The following is a 24154-nucleotide window of genomic DNA, read 5'->3' on the forward strand; positions in this document are numbered from 1 at the left end:
TGTTCTCCCGGGTGACTGTTCTCAGCGGCCCCTCCTGCCGCGTGTGCTCACTGGGTCTGTAGGGTCCGAAAGCTGGTGCCCCAGCAGCACTCACAAAGCTCTTCCCTGTGAGCCATCCCAGTCCTGCCCCTCCAACCGCTGATGTTTCAACTCAGTACATTGGCAATACAAAGAATTCCTTTTAATGTAACAATCACCAACAGACAAACCCACAGCTAACAACATCCTGACTGGTGAGAGGCTGAAAGTGTTTTCCTTAGGATGTCTGCTCCAGTCACCATCTTCAAGATTGTATTTAAGCTTCTACTCAAAACAGCTTCACAAGAAAAATATCTGAAAGGAATCTAAATTGATGCAGAGGCCACTGACACTTTTGGGCCCGAGAGAGAGTACAGTGGGTAGGGTGTTTGTCTTGCACAAGACCAACCAGAGTTTGATCGCTGCCACGCTCCCAGCTGGACCCCACTGCTCAGACAAGCCTCATCCAGAAATTTGTTGAAAAACTCAAGTATGCAGGTTTTGTGACTAAAATCTCCAGAGCCGGGGATGGGCTACCTCCCCCCATCTCCTGTACTTCCAGGAAGCCCGGCAACCACACACATGTCCCAAAGTCACCAGTCAGTTAAGCATCAAACTCCAGCCATATCACTTCATTAAAAAGTTCAGCTGTGCTACATCTCAAACTCTATAACACTGATAAACCAGGAGTAGCAGCACAGATTGAGATGTAATGAAGAAGATAACCAATTTCAATTAACAAAGTATAAACACAGGAGACCTAACTTATAACAACATTTTAGTAATCTCTTCTACCAGGGCTTTAGGGCTCCATGGTGAGAAACAATCTTCACTAACTTTCATCTAAGGAAACATTCTTGGATCATCCTTTTAGCAAGGTATTTATAAAAAGCAATGTAAAAAAAAAAATTGACGGCTGCTGTGGGGGCAGCTCCAGGGGTGGTTGGGAAAATTGGAAATAATGGTGGTGGGAAGGTGCAATGGTGGTAGGATTGGTGTTGGAATACTGAATGTAACTCAAACTACTGACAATAAAGTTATTTAAAAAATAACAGGGTTTGATCTCTGCCACCGTGTATGGTCCTCCTTGCCCCAGCAGGAGTAATCCCTGACCACAGAGCCAAGAGTGAGTTGTGAGTACATTTTGGTGAGGTCTAAACTCTCCTCATAACACTATTTGCAATTATCATGAAAATATGCATCAAAGACTCTAATGGATGCACCAAAACACTCCTAAAAATTACTGAGCTCATTACCAGCATGATATAAAACCAATATACATAAATCTACTGATTTTCTACGTGCAAAGAAAGGATTGCAGGAATAGAAAAACAATTCCACTTAAGATTACACAAAGAACAAGGAGGTACGGCATGGCTCTGGGCAGAGCACAGGCACACCACCTTTCTGAGAGAGAAGTAGAAGCGGAAAGAGCATCATAGAGTAAAGTTCCCTCACTTCCAATTGTATTACAGGGTACTGGAAATTCAAACAGCTCGGTACTGGAAGAAAGTCAGGTACACAGACCAACAGAATAGAATAAAGAGTCCCCAAATAAACCCAGACCTAGCGAGACATCTAGTGGACAATGAAGAAGCCCAAAAGGAAACATTCATATATCTCACACACAGACTCGCAATCTCACATGATACAGACTCCCACAATCTCACACTCACACACATACAGACTCACACACATTCACACACTCACACTCCTTACACACATAACATACAGATTCACACTCAAGAGTTCACACTCTCGCACTCACATACATAGACACATTCTCACACTCACACGAGGACTCAAAAAACACTCCTTTATACTCAAACTCATAGACACACAAACATGCACTCATAAGAATTTTCTCACTGTCAAACTCATGTACGGTCACACTCCTACACATTCACACTGACTCTTTCACACGTACAGTCGCATGCACACACACCGAGAATGATGCGGGAGCAACGCTCGCCGGCCCACACTGGCAAACCCTGTGGAGTCTGCTGCCCCGTGTGGCCGAGGCGGTATCGCAGGCGCGGCTGCAGGAGCCGCTTCCCGCTCCCGCGGTGTCCCAAGGGCTCCTCGGGACTCAGGGGGGTGCTGCAGAGCTGCCCTTGCCCCAGCACCCACGGGCGCCCGCGCCAGGCCAAAACCCCTTGCAGTGCCCCAAGCACATCTCCAAAGAGTGAACCCGCAGCCTGTCAGGGAGGAAGCTGTCTGGAGACCCCCAGGGCCAGGCAGGCTCTGCTGGGCAGGTGGCCGCGGCCCGTGCTGCCCTCACGGCCAGGGCCCAGGGGGCGTCCCCAGCGGTCGACCTGGACCCAAAGGGCAGGAGCACCCGCATCCCAATGGTGCCCTCGGGCTTCCAGACACCCCGAGCCGCAGCTAGCCTCTGGCCCGACTCCAACAACTCAGAACCAAGTTTTCCAAGAATTTAAACCACCAAATTTAGGGACACAGGAGCCACGCCCTCAAGTCACCTGCGGTTCCACCATACAAACTCCTGAGACTCAGAAATAAATCTTGTAAGAAATCAAAAAGAGGAGAGATAGCACAGCAGGTAGGGCGTTTGCCTTGCACGCGGCCGACCTGGGTTCAATTCCCAACATCCCATAGGGTCCCCTGAGCACCGCCAGGGGTAATTCCTGAGTGCAGAGCCAGGAGTAACCCCTGTGCATTGCTAGGTGGGCCCCAAAAAGAAAAAAAAAAAAAGATGCGGCACATCTCGGACCTGCACACGGCTGAGTAATCCGGGCCCATTTGAGAGTGTTAGCCCAGTGTCCCCCAAACAGAGCCCCCAGCACTGCTGCTCCCACAACCCAAACTCGCCATGTCCCGGCCAGACCCCACACTCTAGGTGGATCTCCCCGAGGCTCGGGTAGGAGGCAGGATGGGCTGCCTCCCTCCCTCCCCACTTCCCTATACTCCCAGAATCCCTGGCAGTCACCCCCACGAACCAACTCTGCTACTACCACTTAAGCTCTTCCACCAGACTTGCTTCAGAGAACCATAAATAAATCTTGAAAGAGATCAAAAGCCACAATGAATATCAGACCCGCGCATGGCTAAATAAGCTGGGGCACATGGAAGCAGGGCAGGTTAGCCCTGTGTCCACCCAAACAGAGCCCCATATAGCCACCTGCTCCCAAAATCCAAAATCACCGCCATGTTCCCATCTGGACTCCACCATCTCAAGATAAACCACCAAGAAATTTACCTGCTGAAATCTCAGGTGTACAGATTTTGTGACTGAAATCTCCAGGCTTTCTCAGAGTCGGAATGATCTACCTCCCACCACCTCCGTGCACTTCTGGAAACCCCGGCAGTCATATCCACACCCCAAAGCTGCCACCCATTAAAAAACCTACTCCAGGGGCCGCAGCAATAGTACAGTGTATAGGGAGTTCGCCTTGCACGTGACCAACCTGAGTTCAATCCCCAGCATCCCATATGGTGGGGTGAGCACTGCCAGAAGTGATTCCTGAGTGCAGAGCCAGGACTAAGCCCTGAGTATTGCAAGTGTTTCCCAACCAAAAACAAAAAAAAAAAAAAAAAGCTACTCCAGCTGTACCTTCCCAATAAAAATACTAAGCTCCTGAACAAACATGATGACATAGTGGTACCTGTATTGCAAACCATAATGCACAAAAGGAGAGAGAGAGAGAGAGAGAGAGAGAGAAGAAAAGTGCCTGCCATAGATGCAGGCTGAGGGATGGGGGGTTGGGGATGGTGGGAGGGAAACTGGGGACATTAGTCATTGGTGGTGGGAAATGTACACTGGTGGAGGGATGGGAGTTGGATCATTGTATGACGAAACCTAATCATGAACGGTTTTATAATGGTCTATCGCACAATTATTCAATAAAAAATTTGTAAATAATTTTTTAAATTGTACACACAAATGCATGTTCATGCTCTCGCTCTCTCGCTCTCTCGCTCTCTCTCTCTCTCTCTCTCTCTCTCACACACACACACACACACACACACACACACGTTCCATGGTCTCTGCTGCCCCTGTGTGGCCCAAGTCGGCATTGCAGTTCCTGGGCTGCAGGAGCCTCTTCCCAGTCTGGGGTTAGGCTAAGAGGGGGCGTGGAAAAGGGGGCGCAGCTGGTCAGCAGGCAGGTGAGTGGCTCAGAGGAGAGAGGGGCTGGGTATGAGAGGTAAATAGTGGAACAGGGACAAGCATGGGGCAGGCACAGTTGCTCCTGTTTAGTTCATGACCTGTGCTAATGGCCTGAGGTGACAGTCTGGGTGGTCCCCAGGTGACTCATTCTGGGCCAGTTCCACATCCCAGACGCTGAGCAAGAACCTCAGCATTCACACTCACTGTGACACTCACTCACTATCACACACACACACTGTCACACACACACACAAACTTCCACATACAGACTCACATTCTCCTACACACAGACTCACACACATATAGACACACTCATAGTCACACAGAGACTCAAACATGAAGAGTCTCCAAAAAACACTCATTAGCAACATGCACTCACATCACACTCATTCATACATTCTCACAGACACAATCATAACATTTGCTCACTTATGTACACTCACTCACTCTTCACACATACAGTCGCATACATACACACACAGAAAAACAAACACTCGCTGTCACTCAGGCAAATGCACTCTGTGGAGTCTGCTTCCCCCATGTGGCCCAAGGCGGTATCGCAGGTGCGAGCTGCAGGGGCTGATTCCCAGCCCAGGGTCCCAGCAGGAGGGGACAGAGGCAGAGGGGTAGTGGGGCAGAGGGATGGTCACTGGCACAGGTGAAGGACACGGGAGAGTGGTAGGAATGAGGGGCCAGAGGGGGGTCAGGGCCAGGCACACGCGGGCCATGCAGCCCCTGCAATGGGACCAGGGGACCTGGTGGGTGACCCGGGCTGACAGTCTGGGTGGTCCCATCAGACTCCCACTGTCCAGTTCCAGAGCCAAGACACTGTGCTGACCCTCAGCAATCACTACGCTACACCCACGGAGAATGATGCAGCACTCACACTCACAATAACACGCAAAATCATACACACACACACACACACACACGCAGATTCACACACAAGCACAACACACACACACACACACCACGGACTCTGCTGCCCCCATGTGGCCCGAGGCGGCATCGCAGTTCGTGGGCTGTAGGAGCCTCTTCCCAGCCTGGGGTTGGGTTAAATGGGGGCGCAGCTGGGCAATGGGTAGTTGAGTGGCGCAAAGAAGGGCTGGGTGTGAGGGGCAAATAGTGGGACAGGGACAAGCATGGGGCAGGCACAGTTGCTCCTGTTTAGTTAGTGACCTGTGCTAATGACCTGAGGTGACAGTCTGGTGGTCCCCGGGTGACTCATTCAGGGCCAGTTCCACATCCCAGACTCTGAGCAAGAACCTCAGCATTCACACTCACTGTGACACTCACTCACCATCACACACACACACACACACACACACACACACACACACACACACACACACACTTTCTGTGGGCTCTGCTGCCCCCATGTGGCCCAAGCTGGCATCACAGGCTGCAGGCTGGCAGGAGCCTCTCTCAGCCCTGAGGGTACAGGGCAAGCAAGGGGTGGGCCGGAGGACAGCTCACGCCAGCCTCCTGCAAAGGGCTTCACCTGCCTCCAATGGACAGTCACAGGTCTGCTCTCAGCCCCTGCCCTGACCTCAGGCTCCAGTGGTCCCAGCTGTGTCATGGACAGTATGGGGGTCTCGTGGCCTGTCCCCGGGTGCCCCCCTGGGGGTGGGTGCTGGACCATGGTCTGGGAAACGCGCCAAGCCTGGGCCACGCCTGTCTCACTCCCTCCCCCAGAACTCAGATGCAGATGCCCAGGTGGGGTCCCCAGGAATTCTGAGGGGACACTGCTGACACGGAGAGACACAAGTATGGGGGTCTTGGCCCCCATGGGAGGCCGCTGATGCCAGCCAGTGGCCTGTCCCCACAGTTCCTCCACCTGAGCACTGGGAACTCCTTGGGGTCCTTGGGGTCAGGCCAGGATAAGCTCCCTGGGGACACTCACAGGGCACCGAGAACTCCCAAGATGCTCAGGGAATGCTCTGAGGGCAGGACAGGCCCCGGGGACACTTGCAGGGCCCTGACCAGCTCCAGGACAGGACAGGGGACACTCGCAGGGCCCTGACCAGCTCCAGGACAGGACAGGGGACACTCGCAGGGCCCTGACCAGCTCCAGGACAGGACAGGGGACACTCGCAGGGCCGTGACCAGCTCCAGGACAGCACAGGGGACACTCGCAGGGCCGTGACCAGCTCCAGGACAGGCCAGGGGTCACTCGCAGGGCCGTGACCAGCTCCAGGACAGGACAGGGGTCACTCACAGGGCCATGACCAGCTCCAGGACAGGCCAGGGGTCACTCACAGGGCCATGACCAGCTCCAGGACAGGCCCCGGGGAGTCTCCCAGGCTGACACGCTGCAGGGCCAGCTGGTGGCTCCAGCGTGGCGAGCTCAGGTCAGGCCGACTCTGCACTGAGCTGGCCGCCAGCCCTGGGAAGGACAGAGCTTCGGAGACCTTCAGTGCTTGGAGTGTGACCGCAGTCTGTCAACAACTGCCCCGTGTCTGTGTGGTGCCATCTCGGCCTGCCCGAGTATCCACACAGCTGGAACCCTCAGCTCCCTGCGGCCGAGCCCCCCTGCCTGTCCTGAAGCCCGGGGGCAGCAGTGGCCCGTCAGCATCGGGACTGGGGTTAGCTGAGAGCCCGGGAAGGAGGGGCGAGGCTGGAGAGAGCACAGGGGCGAGGCCTGGCCTCACACATCCATCCCCAGCACCACGTCAAGTCCCCGTACAGATCCCTGAGCACTACTGGGTGGGGGAGGGAGGAGGGGGCGGAGGAAGGTGCAAGAGGAAGGAGGAAAGAGGAGGAAGATGAGGAGGAGGGACGAGAGGCGAGGCCTGCAGGCTGCATGTGACAGGGACAGGCCACTGCAGACAGCCCTGGGCAGTGGCCGCGACCTGCCCATCCCAGCGCCCTGAGGCCTGTGCTCTGAGCGTGTCTGCACCCCTTTACCCAGAACGTTCTTTGGGGCTGAGTGGGCTGGGAGCAGTTTGATCTCAGAGTGGGTGAGCCCCGAGGGCACCTCCAAACAGAAGCCCAGAGTCCCCCACAGGGGGCGTCACCCACAAAGCCCGCAGCAGCGAGAGGGACGGCCAGCGCGGACACCGAGGCAGCCCTGGCATCTCCAGGCAAGCAAGGGTCCCTCTCGGTGCCCAAGGGGCCTTTGGAGACCGGCAGGCTCCCAAGACACAGTGAGTGGCGGGACACCCACCTGACCCGGGTGAAGGAAGCGAAGACACAGCCGTGCGGGGGGTGAGGAGAGGGGCCCCGCAGGCCGGGCCAACAGACCCCGACTTCAACGGGCCAAGGGCAGTGGTCTCCCGAGGGCCGAAGCTCACAGACCCCCAGCCCCTCAGGAGGCCAGCGGGAGTGAGGGACACAAGGGCCACCCAGGATGGAGCTGCCGAGGCCGAGACAGAGCTGGACGCGCGTGCAGCAGGGCCGCGACTCGGGTTCAAGCCCCGGCACCATGCGTGGGCCCAGATCCCACCAACTCATGAGCCCGGCTGTGACTGCGGGAGTCAGGCGGTGAATCCGCCCAGTGCACGAGCTCTGGCCACCGAGCAGCATCGCTGCTCCCGGCAGGCAGACCCTGTCCCTGCCCCAGCCCCCAGCTCCTGCCGCACCACAGGGGGAGCCAAAGCCCGCCCGGCCCCAACTACGCCCCCCACCCCCCACCCCACACCGACTGCTCGCACTCCAGTCTCCCACACCCCCTCAGGCAGCTCCACATGAACCTGCCCCCCTCCTCTTGACCCCGTGATGAGCCTGCCAGGACGCATGCCCAGTCCCCAAGGGCCAGTGCCCAGTCCCCAAAGGGCCAGTGCCCAGTCCCCAAAGGGTCAGTGCCCAGTCCCCAAAGGGTCAGTGCCCAGTCCCCAAAGGGTCAGTGCCCAGTCTTCAAAGGGTCAGTGCCCAGTCTCCAGAGGGTCAGTGCCCAGAACCCCAAAGGGTCAGTGCCCAGAACCCAAAAGGCCAGTGCCCAGTCTTCAAAGGGTCAGTGCCCAGTCTCCAAAGGGCCAGTGCCCAGTCTCCAGAGGGTCAGTGCCCAGAACCCCAAAGGGTCAGTGCCCAGAACCCAAAAGGCCAGTGCCCAGTCTTCAAAGGGTCAGTGCCCAGTCTCCAAAGGGCCAGTGCCCAGTCTTCAAAGGGTCAGTGTCCAGTCCCCAAAGGGTCAGTGCCCAGAACCCAAAGGGCCAGTGCCCAGTCCCCAAAGGGTCAGTGCCCAGTCTTCAAAGGGTCAGTGCCCAGTCTCCAGAGGGTCAGTGCCCAGAACCCCAAAGGGTCAGCGCCCAGAACCCAAAGGGTCAGTGCCCAGTCTCCAAAGGGTCAGTGCCCAGAACCCAAAGGGTCAGTGCCCAGTCTTCAAAGGGTCAGTGCCCAGTCTCCAAAGGGTCAGTGCCCAGAACTCAAAGGGTCAGTGCCCAGAACCCAAAAGGCCAGTGCCCAGTCCCCAAAGGGTCAGTGCCCAGTCTCCAAAGGGTCAGTGCCCAGTCCCCAAAGGGTCAGTGCCCAGTCTTCAAAGGGACAGTGTCCAGTCCCCAAAGGGTCAGTGCCCAGAACCCAAAGGGCCAGTGCCCAGAACCCAAAGGGCCAGTGCCCAGTCCCCAAAGGGTCAGCGCCCAGAACCCAAAGGGTCAGTGCCCAGTCTTCAAAGGGTCAGTGCCCAGTCTCCAAAGGGTCAGTGCCCAGAACCCAAAGGGTCAGTGCCCAGAACCCAAAGAGTCAGTGCCCAGTCTCCAAAGGGTCAGTGCCCAGAACCCAAAAGGTCAGTCCCCAGAACCCAAAGGGTCAGTGCCCAGAATCCAAAAGGCCAGTGCCCAGTCTCCAAAGGGCCAGTGCCCAGTCCCCAAAGGGTCAGTGCCCAAAACCCAAAGGGCCAGTGTCCAGTCCCCAAAGGGCACCAGCCCACAGTGGCCATTCCTCCGCCCTCGGCCGCTCCTCCGAGAGAGGAGTGGACACCAACCCCACAGGCCATCACATCTCCTGACGCTCCTTCCTCGGGCCTCGGGGACACCGGGGCGTCATCAGCCCCATGCAGCTCAGTCACTCTCCCTGTGACTGCAGAGAAGGGATAGGGCAGCCTGTCAGCGGCACCCACAGGGGAGCACCGGAAAGAGTCACCCCACTGCCGCGGGGACAGTGCCCAAGGGGGACACCCAGGGCCCCGCTAGCTCGGCAGTGAGAATGACAGCGCGAAGGCTCTGCCCGTGCATCGGCTGTGAGCAGCTGAGGGACTCCAGTGACACCACAAAGGATGCTCAAGGGCACCAGGAAGTGACGGGGCAGTCAGGGAACAGGAGAAGGTGCGAGGGCAGAGGGACGGGACAGAGGGCAGCCTGGGCTCAGCCCCCAGCACCGCCAGCAGCAATTCCTGAGTGCAGAGCCAGGAGGAACCCCTGAGCATCGCGGGTGTGGCCCAAAAGCAAAAAGAAAAGGAAGGAAGGAAGGAAGGAAGGAAGGAAGGAAGGAAGGAAGGAAGGAAGGAAGGAAGGAAGGAAGGAAGGAAGGAAGGAAGGAAGGAAGGAAGGAAGGAAGGAAGGAAGAGAAAGAAGAAATGAGAAAAATACATTCAGAAATTTCAGAAATGAAGAATGTGGTTTGTGATATAAAAACGCAATAGAGCGCATATGCTGCCCGGGTCCATATGCTGCTTGCGCCCACGTGTCCGAGCACATGTGTCACCCACATCTCCCCTCTTGAGATGTGGACTTTCATGCTTTCCTGTCTAATGCTGGGCTGTGTAGAGGCTCTCTCCACCCTTGGAGAAGCCTGTGTTCTCTCCTGAGCACGCTACTCTCTCTCTCTCTCTCTCTCTCTCTCTCTCTCTCTCTCCACACACACACACACACACACACACACACACACCCCTTCAAAACCCTCCAAATAAAATCTATTTACTTCACAAAATAAAAATAAAAAATAAAAACTTAATAGAGGGAGTTAGAGAGATAGGACAGTGGGCAGGGCTCTTGCCTTGCACATGCCGACCCGGGTTCAATTCCTGGTGCCCCATATAGTCCCCAGAGCACCACCAAAGGTGATTCCTGAGTGAAGAGCCAGGTGTGACCACTGGGTGTGGTCCATATAAACAAGACCAAAAAAAAGGAACTTATGGGGCTGGAGCGATAGCACAGCAGGTAGGGCGTTTGCCTTGCATGCGGCCAACCCGGGTTCGATTCCCAGCATCCCATAAGGTCCCCTGAGAACCACCAGGAGTAATTCCTGAGTACAGAGTCAGGAGTAACCCCTGTGCATCACCAGGTGTGACCCAAAAAGAAAAAAAAAAAGGAACTCATAACAAAGAAAAGCCCGTCAGATTCATAATTAGGGGCCGGAGCAATAGTACAGCGGGTAGAGCACTTGCTTTGCACGAAAAAATTCATAATAAATCTAACAAATGAGACTCTAAGAACAGAAAAAGATGGTGGAATACAGAAGGGGAAAAAAATCTAAATAAACACCTTCCCAAGAACACTCTGTCCCATCCAGCTAGACCATCACTCAGACCCGGAAGAGCAGCCTGAGCTTCACAGCCAGGAGCCGCTAAGGAAATTCGTGGCCTCGAGTAGTTTTGTGAGAAGCAGCTTTAAAGCAGCTCCCTTGGGGCTGGAGTGATAGCACAGCGGGGAGGGCGTTTGCCTTGCACACGGCCGACCTGGGTTCGATTCCCAGCATCCTATATGGTCCCCTGAGCACCGCCAGGAGTAATTCCTGAGTGCAGACAGGAGTAACCCCTGTGCATCGCCGGGTGTGACCCAAAAAGCAAATAGCAATAATAATAATAATAATAATAATAATAATAATAATAATAATAATAAATAAAGCAGCTACCTTGCAGGCAAGACAATTTCTCAGCATCTGCCGGGTACTGAGTTTGGCACTCACGCAATGCACAAGGGCTGCCTTGCAGAGACGAAGGGTCTGTACACTCCCAGCTTGCTAAAGGTCTGCACTTCCTCAATACCCGGGTTCCAGGCTGGGCCCTACCAGGAGTAAGCCCAGAGCACCCCACCCCGTTATACCCCCCCAAAAAAATATTCCTCTCATGTTTGGGGTATAAACGAACCTAGCAGAGGACAAGTGACTGGGAACTGAGCCTCCGTGGAGGGCCCTGGGCACGCTGGCAGGGACGCAGGCCCCGCGGTGCGGGTGTGCGGGAACGCAGGACACTTGAGGAGGGAATCGACAGCACCGCGCCCCGGGGCTGCGGTGACAAGACCAGAAACCTCTCACCGTCCCTAGCACTGGGTCTTTTTGCCTTGGCTGCGTTGTTGCGGGGAGGGGCTGCACCCAGCAGTGCTCAGGCCTCCTCCCACGCTGCCAGCTGGCCCCAGGTGGGCTGAATGCCCCAGCGGCTGGCCCCGTGGCCGGCCCTGGGCCTGGCTCTTTCTCATTAGCATGTGCTCTAGCACGTGACTGGACCCACTCTCAGGCACAGCGGCCACCTGACAAGCCTCCTCCGTCCCACACACGAGGGAGGCTGTTGCTCGGCCTTCGGAGCATCCTGATGGGAACTGGCGCGTCCCGTCGCTCGAGCCCCCCGATGGCTACCCCCTTGCTTTCCTGTGAAGCCCTGAACCCTCCCAGCTTCCCGCCTGCTCCTGTGCTCTCCCCGCTGTGGAAACGCCCGTCTCCCACCTGTCCCACGGCTCCCCTCCTCAGCAGCCCTCTTCCTCAGGTCTCCCGGCCCCCATCTGGCATGAGATGGCCAGGCAGGGGCTCCTGTCTGCGCCCACATGTGCACCCCCACTTCCCATCCGCCCCAGATCAAAGCCCAGAGCAGCCCTGCCCCGCCTCCTCCCAGCACTGCAGGACTCAGACGAGCCTCTGTTGGGTATCACTGGTTTGTCCTTTCTCCCTTGCCACAGAGTTTGGGCTTATCTGGTAATAATCTCTAAACTATTCTAGACTACATTGGTTTGTCCTGCTCCCCTTGCCACTAGGAGCTTAGTTATATCAGTCACACCCATCAGAGTGCTCCCAAGTCACTCCCATTCCTTTGTTTATCTGTAGCCACTTCTACCAGTTTATCTGCTCTTCCTCTAATCAAACTCTGTTAATTTGTAAGGTCAGACCTTGCTAGGACAGTGAACTTGTATTGTAAGTTAATATTGTCTTTCTCCTCTCTTATGTCTTTTGAATAGTTTACTTTAAAACAATGTCCTTTTTGTATGGACAAAGAAAGACAGTTGTTAATATGCTTTGGTAACGTGGGATTTAATTGGCTTCAAATATTATTCACTCCCAGGCATCTGCTTTCTCGACTTAAGCCTCAGCTGCCCTTACTTCCTAGCACCCCCAAAAGCAGGGTCCCGATGAGGGACGGGACGGACCCAGGGCAAGCAGTGAGTTATGTGCTACCCTGGCATCAAGATGGGCCTGGCCAAAGCGCCTAATGCTTAACTATATGTTAAGAGCTTGGTCATGGACATGTTATGTCATGATCCAGAAGCAACGACGAGACTAGGACCCTGCTAGCGCTAGGAAAGACTAATCTGGCCTGGGCACTGTAGTCTGAGATCGAGATGACCCCAGGAGAGCAATTCTATAAGCTTAATGCATCTCTTGCTATGTCCATACAAAATTATTTATAATATGAATACTTACATGTTAGTTGGACAAAGAGGAGAAACACACCCAGGGGATTCTGCTCTTGGGCGGATGTCCTGCTGAGAGATTCTGTCCTAGTGAAAGCATCCCCTAAGGGATAGAACTTTACCCCCTATTGATTGTAACCACATCTATGTGTAAGCCCCAGCCGGATGGGGGGGTGGGGGCCGGGCGGGGATTTAAGGTGGCTGTGAGAGGGGGCTGGGGGCGAGTGCTGTCGAGTTCCAGGGCCAGTACCAGCGCCAGTCCCAGGGCCAGATCTGGAGAAGCTAGATCGAGACCTAGACCCAGAGGAGAAGGAGAATGAAGCAGCCTGGGGGAAGGAAGAAGCAGGAGGAGAATCAGAGGAGAATGGAGATGGGAATGGAATAAACTGCAACTGAGACCAACCAGCCTGGCCCTCGTTCCTTCCTTCGCCTGCCTCATCATCGCCGTCAACTTCCCCGGGGTGGGGGAAGTGGCTGGAGACTACCGAACGCGGGAGGCGGGAGAGACAGCGCCACTGCCCTGTGCCCTGTGCCTGGCACGGTGCCGTGAGGCACTCCTCGCCCCTTTCTTTTTCTTTTTTGTGTTTTTACATAAGCCTCCACTGGGTAAGACATGGTCCAGGGGCACCTGCCTGTGGTCAGCTGGCCCAGCTGCACCCCAGCCTCCTAGACGTCCCCCAACCCCCTCCTGAGTCACCCCTGAGTGCAGAGCCAGGAGCCCGCCCGAGCACCACCAGGAATGGCAAATAATAAACCTTTGTAAAATGGTCAGGGTGGGGCTGGAGCAATAGCACAGAGGGTAGGGCGTTGCCTTACACACTGTGGACCTGGGTTCGATCCCCCAGCATCCCATATGGTCCCCTGAGCACCACCAGGAGTAATTCCTGAGTGCAGAGTCAGGAGTAGCATCACCGGGTGTGACCCAAAAAGAAAAAAAAAAACGGTCAGGGGGTGTTATGGCAGCATGACAGAGGTTACTTGAGGGGCCTGAGGCAGTTGGGAGCAGTCTCAGGAAACATCCAGAATCAGAAGCTCACGGGGCAGGGGCAAAGTCCACCACAGCGATTCCGGATCCCGCAGGTGAGGCCCGAAGCTGACTTGTCGGGAAGACCGTGAGGGGCCCGGCTGAGGGACTGGGGATTCGGGGGGTGTCTGAGTTCCCAAGAAACAGGAAATCCGAGGCGATGACAGTGGAGAAGCACAGTGACTGGGTGTGAGAGCCACCGAGAGGCGCTGGGGCAGACGGGACGGGAGCAGAGCGGGGTGCAGCAGGAGGGCGTTCGCCTTGCATGCGGCCGACGCGGGTTCAGTCACGGGCACCGCATACGGTCCCCCAAGCCCACCAGGACTGAGTGAGCCCCGAGTGCAGGTCTGGCCGGGGTCTGCGCGCTGAGAACTGCTAGTTTGGTTCTGGGAGGCTGCCATGAAGTCCCGGGCGGGGGCGGGAAGCACCTTTTTGTGTTGTGGTGTTTGGGGGCCGTAGGGGGCTTGGGGACCATGGGGAGTTTCCGGGACCCAACCCCAGTGGCCTCATCAAGGCAAGGCCTGTACCGTTGTGTTCTCTCTCCGCTCACAGGGCCTGAGCTTTCCCTGTGCACCCGCGAGGACACGCAGTGGGGTAACACGCTCTCAGCAGCCATCCAGTCTGTCCTGGACGCGCTGCCAGCCAGAGCCTTCGCCGTCCCGTCCCCTCAGCCTCCACAGGAGCGGGCCGGCCTCCGTCTCCCGCCCATCCCGGCACTCCTGCTCCTCTAGCGGGACAGGCGCAGCCTGGGGGAGGCTCTCGAGCTCGGTCCCGCCAAGCACACACGCCTGGCTGCTGGCGGACGCCTGGACGGAAGGGGCGGGGAGAGGCGAGACACGCGACTGTGCCCACGACTCCTGCAGGGCTGTAGTCTCCAAGGGCCCAGCTCTTTCCCCCGATGAGCGCCTTTCGTTTGGGGGAAATCTTAGATTTTAACTCCATAGACACCTGTCACTCCAGCATGAGATGAGCAAGCCGCCCACCGAGGCCCTTTGATCTAAGACTCGGTTGACCAAGCCCACCGGGGTGTGTCTCTACCAGGGGGAGGCTCCCTGCCCTGTCGCCTTTCGCTCTACCATGCTGGCCCCTCTCCTCCACCCCCCTCTCCAGACAGTGGCGGGCTTACCGACATCTTCTGTGCCCGCCTCTTACCTATTTCTGCTCTCGGAGAGGTTCCAGCGGATGAGTCTTTTCCAATAGAAAGATTACCGAATGGGGGCCGGAGCAATAGCCCAGCGGGGAGGGCGTTTGCGTTGCACGCGGCTGACCCGGGTTCGATCCCTGACATCCCATAGGGTCCCCTGAGCACCGGACTGGTCCACTGTTGGAAGGCTGCCACGGAGGGGGTGAGGGGTGCAGTTAGGACAGAGAGGTGTTAGGACATAGCCGTGCCACTATGCCAATGGGAGTTGGAAATGATCACTCTGGACGAGAACTGAGTGCTGAGAGGAGGGGAGGACACATGCTAATCTGTCAGCACCTGCACAGCAAACCATGGTGCCCGGAAGGAAAGAGAGAGACACAGACCGAGAAGGAAGTGCCTGCTGCTGGGTTTGATTCCCAGCATCCCATATGGTCCCTTGAGCTCCGCCAGGAGTTAATTCCTGAGTGCATGAGCCAGGAGTAACCCCTGTGCATAGCCAGGTGTGACCAAAAAGGCAAAAAAAAAAAAAAAAAGAAAGAAAGAAAACAAGGATCTTTTCTACCCTAGGACACAAAAATACTTACTGAAAAAGACATATGCAAGTATTATTATTCGCTGCAGCTCTTAGAACAATAGCTAGGATACATAATCAACCTCACTGTCCAACATCAGACAAATGGATCAGGAAAATGTGGTATATAAGCACAATGGAATACTATGCAGCTGTGAGAAAAGATCAAATCATGCCGTTTGCTGCAGCATGGATGGAGCTGGAAGACACCGGGTTAAATGAAGCGAACCAGAAGGACAAACGCAGGCGACCTCACAGGCTGGTCTCACTTATCTGCAGTATATAGGGTAACTGGGCGAAGGAATGCAATGTCAGAAGGGGGGCCCTGTAAGGGCGAAACTGACGCCATGACAGGAGGCAGAAATGAGAAAATCAGGTAGGCCTCAGGTTCAGTTCCTGGAACTGAAACAGATTCAGTTTCCCAGCAATAAAACAATGTGTAACTAGCCAACCTGAACCCCCCTGGGAAAGCTCCTGGGCTCAGCAAGTGGGCTCAATTAATCAATTCTCACAATGCCCCAGAAGCTGCTTTTTGTTAACCCTAAAAGAACAAGAAGTGGGGGCTGGAGCAATAGCACAGCAAGTAGGGTGTGTGCCTTACAAGCAGCCAACCTGGGTTCAATTCCCAGCATCCCATGTGGTCCCCCAGCACCGCCAGGAGTAATTCCTGTGCATCGCCGGGTCTGACCCGAAAAGAAAAAGAAAAAAACAACAAGAAGTTTATGTAACCATAAAATTGGTACTGATACTGCAAATTACTGTGTAATTGTTGCCTAACCACTGTCACCCAGACACTTGCCAAAACACCTTTGGTAACTAAGTAAGATTTCTTTCTAAAACAATAAGGCATGTACTGCTTATGTAAACCTATGTAAACTGCTTGCTGCCTGAAATTGGGGTCGCTATCAGAGACCACTCTGCGGGTGAGAGAGCTGACCCCAGTATACTGGAATAAAACTCCTACAGCTTTTGCATTACCAAGTTAGTGTTTCTGTTTGTCTCACCGCCTGGGAACCCAGAATCCCGGGCTTGACAGTCCCAGAGTATAGGGCGGACAGAGAAAGAAAGAAGCTGAGGTGGGAAAGATTGACGGGAAGCAACAGGCAGCAGGAGTGCAGGGTCAGAGTCGTGGGCGAAAGGAGCCGTGTGGGGGCTGGAGCGATAGCACAGCGGGGAGGGCGTTTGCCTTGCACGCGACCGACCCGAGTTCAATTCCCAGCATCCCATATGGTCCCCTGAGCACCGCCAGGAGTAATTCCTGAGTGCAGGGCCAGGAGTAACGCCTGTGCATCGCCGGGTGTGACCCAAAAAGAAAAAAAAAAGGAAGAAAGAGAGGAGCCGTGTGGCCAAACATCCAGGCCACAGCCAACGGCACTGAGAATAAGAGATCCGAATTTCGTTTTGTTGTTCTTGCTTATGTTTCGTTTGGGGGTCCACACCTGGCAATGCTCAGGAGTCACTCCTGGCAGTGCTCAGGGGACCATATGGGATGCCGGAGATCAAACCTGGGTCAGCTGTATGCAAGGCAAGCTCCCTGTCCACTGTACTACGGCGTTTGCCTTGCACGCGGCCGACCCGGGTTCAGTCACGGGCACCCCGTACGATCCCCCAAGCCCGCTCTGGCCCCAAGATCCAAATTTCAACAACCAAACTTAAAAGTGTGTGTCTCTGTCAGGCGGCAGGCTGGGGCGGGGGGTGGAGGGAAGACGCGTGATGGTGGGATTGGCCCCAGGATGTTGCCTAAACCCAACAAGAATGACTCTGAGAATCATGGGGGTCTGCTACAGCGAGGACTGAGGACGGAGCATCATTCCGAGGAGGGCCTGACCTTCTTGCAGCCGCTTTTCCTTCTTTTGTCTTGTTTGGGGGCCACATCCAGCAGTACTCAGAGCTGCCAGGGGTCGAACGGAGGTCAAACACCCCACTCACTGCACTATCTCTCCAGCCCCAGCTGCTTTTCTTGACCTCACACTCCAACCCAACTCTACTCCTGTCCCCTCTGAGCTCATGTCAGGGGAATCTAGAGCATCACCATGAGTGAAGTGAGTCAGAGGGAGACGGACAGACACAGAGCGAGCTCTCTCCTCTGTGGGGCATAAAACTTCCTAGGGGGATACCAGGTTCCCGAAGGCGATAGAAATGAAGAGCGGGAGAACTGGTCTCCAGTAGGAAGCTTGGCGCTGGGGGGAGCAGGGGGCTTACATTAGGGAAGGGAACAAAGGAAATGTGCCCCAGAGGCGGGCTGGGGCGAGGGGGTTGGGGGGGAACCGGGGACATCAGTAGGAAGAGGTGGGTGCTGGTGAAGGGGCTGTGATCGAGCCTTGTATGCCCGAAACTTCAACGTGAATATTTTGTGACTCTATTATTCACAGTGATCGAATAAAGAAAATAATCCTGGACTATACTCATTCGTCTCTGACAAAGAGAACTGTTGAAGTCTCCCAAACATCCTTAGACCAGGGCCCTGGGTCTTACTGAAAGGGAGAAAGAGCAGGGAGGGTGTATGCAGCCAGCCGGGTGTGACCTCGGCAAGAGTGATCCCTGAGCACTGCCGCGTGTGGGCGGCCCCCAGAAGGAGATAAGAGACAGCTGGAGGGATCGTACAGGAGTCAGAAGCTTGCCTTGCATCTTGCCAATTCCTTTGATCCCTGGCATGGCATAAGGGCCCCCAGGCACCAACTGGAGTCATCCTCGAGCACAGAGCCAGGAGTAAGCTCTGAGTACTGCTGGGCGTAGTTTGAAAACAAACAAAAAAGAAAGAAAAAAATTAAAAATTTAAAACTTAAAAAAAAAAAAAAGGAAAAGAAAAGAGGAGCCAGAGAGATAGTCCTGGGTTAAGACACTGTCCCCAAGCACAGGCTCGCCGTCCTCACCTCTGCTCCTAGAAGCTTGACCCCCAGGCCAGCCAGCCCAAGCTGGCAGCCTCTTACCCCGCCCCAGCCTGAATGACCCTTGAGGCTGTGGACACCCGCTTGCTCTAGGTGAGTTGGCTCTTTCACCGTCAGTTCCCTGCCCAGGGGGCTTGTCGCCGCACCTTGTCCGGTCGAATCTGCCTTCCCTTCTCACGTCTCTTCTCTTTCCCCGCGCGAGCCCCTTCGCTCGCTCGTCAAGGGCCCTTTATCTCCAACCCGTCTCCAAACACCCGCAGCTCTGTCCCTGAGTTTGCTATGCAGAGTGAACAGCACCGACGCAAACGGACCTGGCACGGGTTGTCGGCGAGTCCCTCGGGGTGAGGGGCCCGTCTCCCACAGCTCACTGTGACATCACACTGTCACGGCACAGGCCACAGTGTCTGAGACCTGTCAGCTGCTGGGGGCTTGGGCCAATCGGGAAGAACAGCACTGCTGCTTGGTCTTGTTTGGGCAGCCATCCCCAGGTGGGCTCGGGGGACCATACGGGACGCAGGGGATCAAACCAGGTCAGCCACGTGCAGGGCAAACACCCGACCCACCGTACTTTCGCTCTGGCCCAGAACCCTCTTTTAATGTTGATGAATTGGGATCCCCCAGTCCTCGCTCCCCTAGAGCAAATCCAAACTAGGGTTGCCTCTTCATGCCTCATGCCCACATTGAGCCATCTTGGAAGCCCAACAGGAAGCTTTCCTTGGGCCGAGATGCCACCTCCTGCTGGCGGTGCTCGCCCGGCCTGCTGAAATACCGTTTCCTTCATCCGTACAGGCCCCCACGGGTACTCGGTGCAGCCCAGCAGCAGGTGACACTGAGGGCCCATCCTGGACATCCCCTCGCTCTCCCTAACGAAGAGACATCTCCTTGGCCCTGATGCCCACCGAGGTAGGTGCAGAGGACAGACCACCAGCCCCATCCGTGGAGATTCATGAAAATGAGGAGGATGGAGTAGGGGCATCTTCCAGTGAACCCACCCAGGCGCTGTTCTAGGGGTCAGATCCATTCAGGACGGGACTTTGTGAGTCAATGCAGTTCAGATTATCTTACAGGGACAAGGAGCAAAGGGCTGAAATCTGTCACCAGGCCCTACTACAGCGTCGCGCCCAGGTGTCCACGGCTCCCAGCGGCCTGGAACCCAGCACCGTGCTCCTGCCAGCACAGCCTTGGCTGAAAATAAGGGTTTTTTCCTTTTTTCATGGCGGGGGACGGAGGTTGTGGTTGGGCCTTCCCTGGTGGAGCGCAGGACTCTGCCTGGCTCCGTGCTCAAACCTGCCCCCTCGCGATGCCCTGAGGGCCGTCTGGAGTGGCGGGAATCTGAACCCAGGTCAGCAGGCTGCAGGACAGGCGCCCCAGCCCACTTTTCCAGGACAGTAACTGAGGGTGTGCCAACGTTCCTGGGTGTTTCTCTCGGTTCTGCATGTGCCTGTCTCCCACCGCACAGGCGGGGCGGAGGCCAGATCTCAAGCCCCTCGCATTATTCTGTCTTCTTGCCCCCCAACCCATCCTGAGTGGCAGGATGCCGTGCTCTCTGGAGACCCCTCACGCCCCTGCAGGCAGCTCCCGCCGCGCCCCCGTCTCGAGGACAGAGGTACCACATGCGTGCCCACTGCAGGGCTCTGGCGCAAGGGCTGGGCCGGTTGGGAGCCAGCAGAGAGGAGCTGGCAGGAATAAGACGCAGCACCCCGTGTTCTAGCCCCCCAGCTCCCCCGGGGCACGGGGCGGCAGCTGCCTCTGGGGACTGAGAGCAGGAAGGGCTCGTCCACGGAGGGTGGGGCAGGAAGCACCCCACCCCACCCCACTCCCACGGGGTCTGTCTGCCCTCAGCCCAGCCCTGAGGCCCAGAGGGCCTGAGACAGGGCACAGGGGGTGACCTGAGAGCCCTGGGGAGACCGAGACCCAAGGAGCCTCAGGGGTCTCAAGACTCCAGGAGTCTCAAAATGGGGAGCAGCCCTGGGAGCGGGCCTTGAGATGGGCAGGGGCAGTCTTGAGACTCAGGGGGTCCCGAGACCCCGGAGTGAGTTGTTTTCTTCCCTGGCTAGGGGACATTTCTGCCTTCACCACCCACCTGGCCTTCAGCTCGCCCTGAGGGCTGCAGGTTTCGGGGTCCCCCGAGGCCGCGGCTCCCAGCCAAGCGTCTCAGCAAGCACCGGGACTGATAGTTGGGGCACCTGTCCCTGTCTGGGGGCCTGTCTCCCGGGGGTTCCCCGCACTCATGAGGGCCGTGACCCAGTGCTGCCCAGAGGAGTCCCTGTCTACATGCCAGCCAGGCCGCTCCCCACTAGGGTGCCCCCCTGAGCCCGCACGGGCGAGGGAGGCTGGGCCCTGTCCCGCAGAGGGAGGCCTGGCCCCCAGAGAGCTGGTGGCTGCAGGCACGGAGCCCTGTGCTGGCCGCAGTGACACCAGCCAAGGTCCCTGCGGTGGTAGTAGGGACCCCACTCCGGGGACGCCCCACATGCACCCCGTCCCCTGCACAGCTCCTCCCAGAGGGCCACCGCCTCAGGTCACTGCCTCAGCCCAGCCCGAGCTTGACAGCCCACCCAGGTCCCCAGAATAGCCCCAAGGCCTGCCCTCCACGTGGTGTCCTCAATGACCGCCCACGTCCCCAGTGACCAAGTACGCCCCCTTCAGCACCAGGCAGAGCACCACGGGACATGAATGGGGGCCTCTTGTTCTTTGAGCCCCAACCTGGCTTGGCCCCCCAATTTCCCTGGGGTGCCCTGGCACACCCGTGATGCCAGCTCCAAGCCCCCAGAGGACCCACGCCTGGGATCCAGGGAGGACATGCTGGGTATGGCCGCACACCTGAGGCCACGATTCCAGCCCGGCCGACGGCAGTGAATGTGGGGGTGAATGTGGGGTAGCCTCACGCTCCAGGGTCACAGGGACCGGTCACTGACAGGTGTGGGGCAGGGGGTCAGATGGGGAGGGGTGTGGCAGGAGCACAGTCTGGACACTCCCTCTGCACCAGGCACCGGAGGGCCCTCCCCACGCTGTCCCCACATCACTGAAAAGGTGCTGTCTAGTGCCACCGGCTACACAGGCGGCCTGGGCATCGGTGGGGACAGGAGGGGCACTGAGGGCCAAGCCCTGGGGGCCGCAGGGGCGCTGGGGACGCGCAGGCCGAAGGTGGAGGCCACTCCAGCCCCCGGGCAAGGAACCACCCCCTCCACATCGGGGTGTTGGGGGCTGGGACGCAGGGCCGCGGGTGGATGAAAACACAGGTGGAGCCCACGGCCCCTCGGCAGCTCGGGACGCGGACAGAGCGGGACCACGTCGGATACAAAACTGTAAACACGAGTCTTTAAAACGCCAGAGGCCCCCACCAGGGGCCCCGGGCCCGGGCCTCCGCCCACCCCATCCTCCCCCCTCCCAGGCCGCCTGCACGGGGCCGAGGGTCTGCGGTCCGAGGGATTCCTGAGATGAAGAGGCGGCCGCGAGAGCCGGCGCCCCCGGCCGCACCCTCGGGGCCGGCCCGTCACGTGTCCAGCGCGTCGCGCGAGGGCGAGGGCCCGCGGGGCCGGCCCGGGGGGCCGTGCAGGGGCGCGGGCGGCGGCCCCGGGTTGCGCTGCGGCGCGGGCGGCTGCAGCTCCAGGGCCAGCGCGGGCGGCGGGAAGTCGCGCACCTGGCGCCGGTACTCGAGGAAGGTGCAGGCCTTGGTGGCCAGCGCCACCACGTTCTTGCCCACGAAGATGGCCGAGACGCGGCTGTCGCGGAACAGGGCCATGTTGGCGGCGCGCGCCAGCACGGCCACCACGTTGACGGTGGCGAGGCTGAGCACGGGGTAGAGCATCATCTTCTGCGGCGCGATGTGCTCGCCCTGCATGCTGACCTCGCTGAGCGCCACGCACGGCAGCACGAGCAGCAGCATGTAGCAGTAGAAGAAGGTCAGGCCCTCGGCCCACAGCGGCAGCCCGGTGCGTGGGGGCTCCCACAGGTTGGCCTGCATGTCCAGCAGGTCCAGCAGGTCCAGCGCCACCCAGAAGAGGCGGCCGCGCAGGTCCTCGCGCTTGCGGAAGGTGCGCACGTACTCCATGCGGTCGAGCGCCACGAGCAGCAGGAAGAGGCCGGGCACGCACACGGACAGCAGCAGCGTCAGCGCCTTGCGCGCCACCGGGTCGGCGGCGCCGCGCCGGCTGGCCTTGTAGTTCTGGAAGATGAAGTAGAGCTTGATCTCCAGCACGAAGATGTAGAGGAACCAGAGGATCATGGCGTAGCCGCGCTTGGCCGTGCGCACCTCGGCGCCCACCCACACGGCCACGTAGCGCAGCACCAGCAGGAAGCACACGTCGCCCACCAGCACGATGATGCACACGCCGATCTTGCGCGGGCCCTGGTTCTGCTCCACCAGGTACGCGTCCATCACGGCCATGCTGCCCATGATCACCAGCGTGGTCAGGCACACGTGGCGCCGGTCCGGGGGCGGCAGCACCATGGTCGGCCGCCGGGGCCTGGCCCGGGCGCGCGCGGCCCCCACGCCAGGCGGGACGCGGCCCTGCGGCGGCGGCGGCGGCGGCGCTCAGCCCGCGGGCATGGCGCGGCGAGCCGGGAACCTGCGGAGACCAGGGCACACGGTCACGGCGGGGCCTCCAGGCGGCGCTGCGGCCTCCGCGCCCAGCCTCGGCGCCCGCGGCCCCGCCCCGCGCGCGTCCCCGCCGGGCCCGGCCGCTGCGGGCCGCTCCCCGCGCCCGCGCCCGCAGCCCCGCGGGCCCAGCACCTCCGGCCCGGGCCGCGCGCCGCCCCCCCAGAAGCTGGAGCACTGCGGCCCGCCCGGCCGCCCCCCGAGACCCCCGCACGCTCCGGCCGGGACCGGGACCTAGAATCGAATGTCACCGTGATGGGGCCGGCCTGCCCGCACACACCCCCGCAGCCCAGGGACCCCCGGCACACGCATGCAGCCCCGCTGGCTGAGGCGCCGCAAAAGAGGGGTGGGGGTCGCTCCCGGTCCTGCTCTCGCGCACCCCCTCTTCATCCCGCGCGCATCTCGGCCCAGGACGCCCCGACCCCCTCCTCGGGCTGCAGGGATGCGGCGGGGCGGGGGGTGGGGGAGTACCCTTCCTCGCAGCCTCCCCGCCCCGTCGCTCCGGCCACTCGTCACGGAGCTGTCCCGGCCCGTGCTCCCAGGGGGCCCCGCACCCGTGCCCCGCTCCGGACCGGCCTTCCCGGGATCCCGTCCCCACCCAGCGCCTCCCAACGCCCGGGCCTCGGCACCCCGGCCCCCACACTGCGCGCCCCAGCCGTCCCCCAGCCCCACCCCCCCGTGCCCACCAGAACCGGGCGCCTACGGGCCGCCGCGCCCCCGGTTCTGCCTCCCCTTGCAGCCGCCGCAGCCCCGGCCCGCGCCTACCCGCCGCCGCCGGCTGATGCTGCGCCGCGCCGGGCGGCCCCGCCGAGCACTGCGCTGGGCCGAGGCCGCGCTCCGCCGCGCGCGCGCCCGCCCCGCCCCGCGCCCCCCGCGCCGCGCCCGCCAGCCCGGAGGGGCCCGGCGCCCCGCCCCTCTGCAGCGCCGTTGCCTCGGCAACCTCTCCGCGCGGCGGCGGGTGTGGTCTCCCCGCACCCCTCGGCACCCGGCGGCGCCCCCCAGGTGAGCCCGCAGCGCCCTTCGAGGCCGGGCACGGCGGGCGGGGGCCCGCGAGCCAGAGCCCACCAGGGTCGGAGACAGGATCAGGGCCTGTCCGAGGAGGGACCCCGAGCTGCGGGGGCAGGGAGCAGCGCGAAGCCGGGAGAGGAGGCCCTGGGAGATACTGAGGGGCGTCCTCGGGGTGGGTGGATGGGGCCTCCCCACCTTCTTTCCCTCCCCTGAAAATCCATAA

The 24154-nt window shown here is 58.8% G+C and overlaps 1 protein-coding gene across 4 annotated transcripts in view; it reads right to left on the minus strand.

The window, feature by feature from the left end:
- The window catches only part of TEDC1 (tubulin epsilon and delta complex 1), a 57832-nt gene that overhangs the window by 19665 nt on the left and 14013 nt on the right, over window positions 1-24154 (minus strand). The window contains exon 8 of one of the 4 annotated variants that reach the window (XM_055131203.1): window positions 21113-22894. The exons of 1 other annotated variant lie outside the window; for it this stretch is intronic. In XM_055131203.1, the coding sequence (XP_054987178.1) occupies window positions 21377-22894 (1518 nt within the window). In that variant the 3' untranslated portion in view covers window positions 21113-21376. Of the gene's footprint in view, window positions 1-21112; window positions 22895-24154 lie in introns of those variants that run through there. 2 more of the 4 variants (XM_055131208.1, XM_055131204.1) reach the window with 2 other exon arrangements.

This window comes from Sorex araneus, chromosome 3 (genome assembly GCF_027595985.1).
Source record: "Sorex araneus isolate mSorAra2 chromosome 3, mSorAra2.pri, whole genome shotgun sequence".
Taxonomy (NCBI): Eukaryota; Metazoa; Chordata; class Mammalia; order Eulipotyphla; family Soricidae; genus Sorex; species Sorex araneus.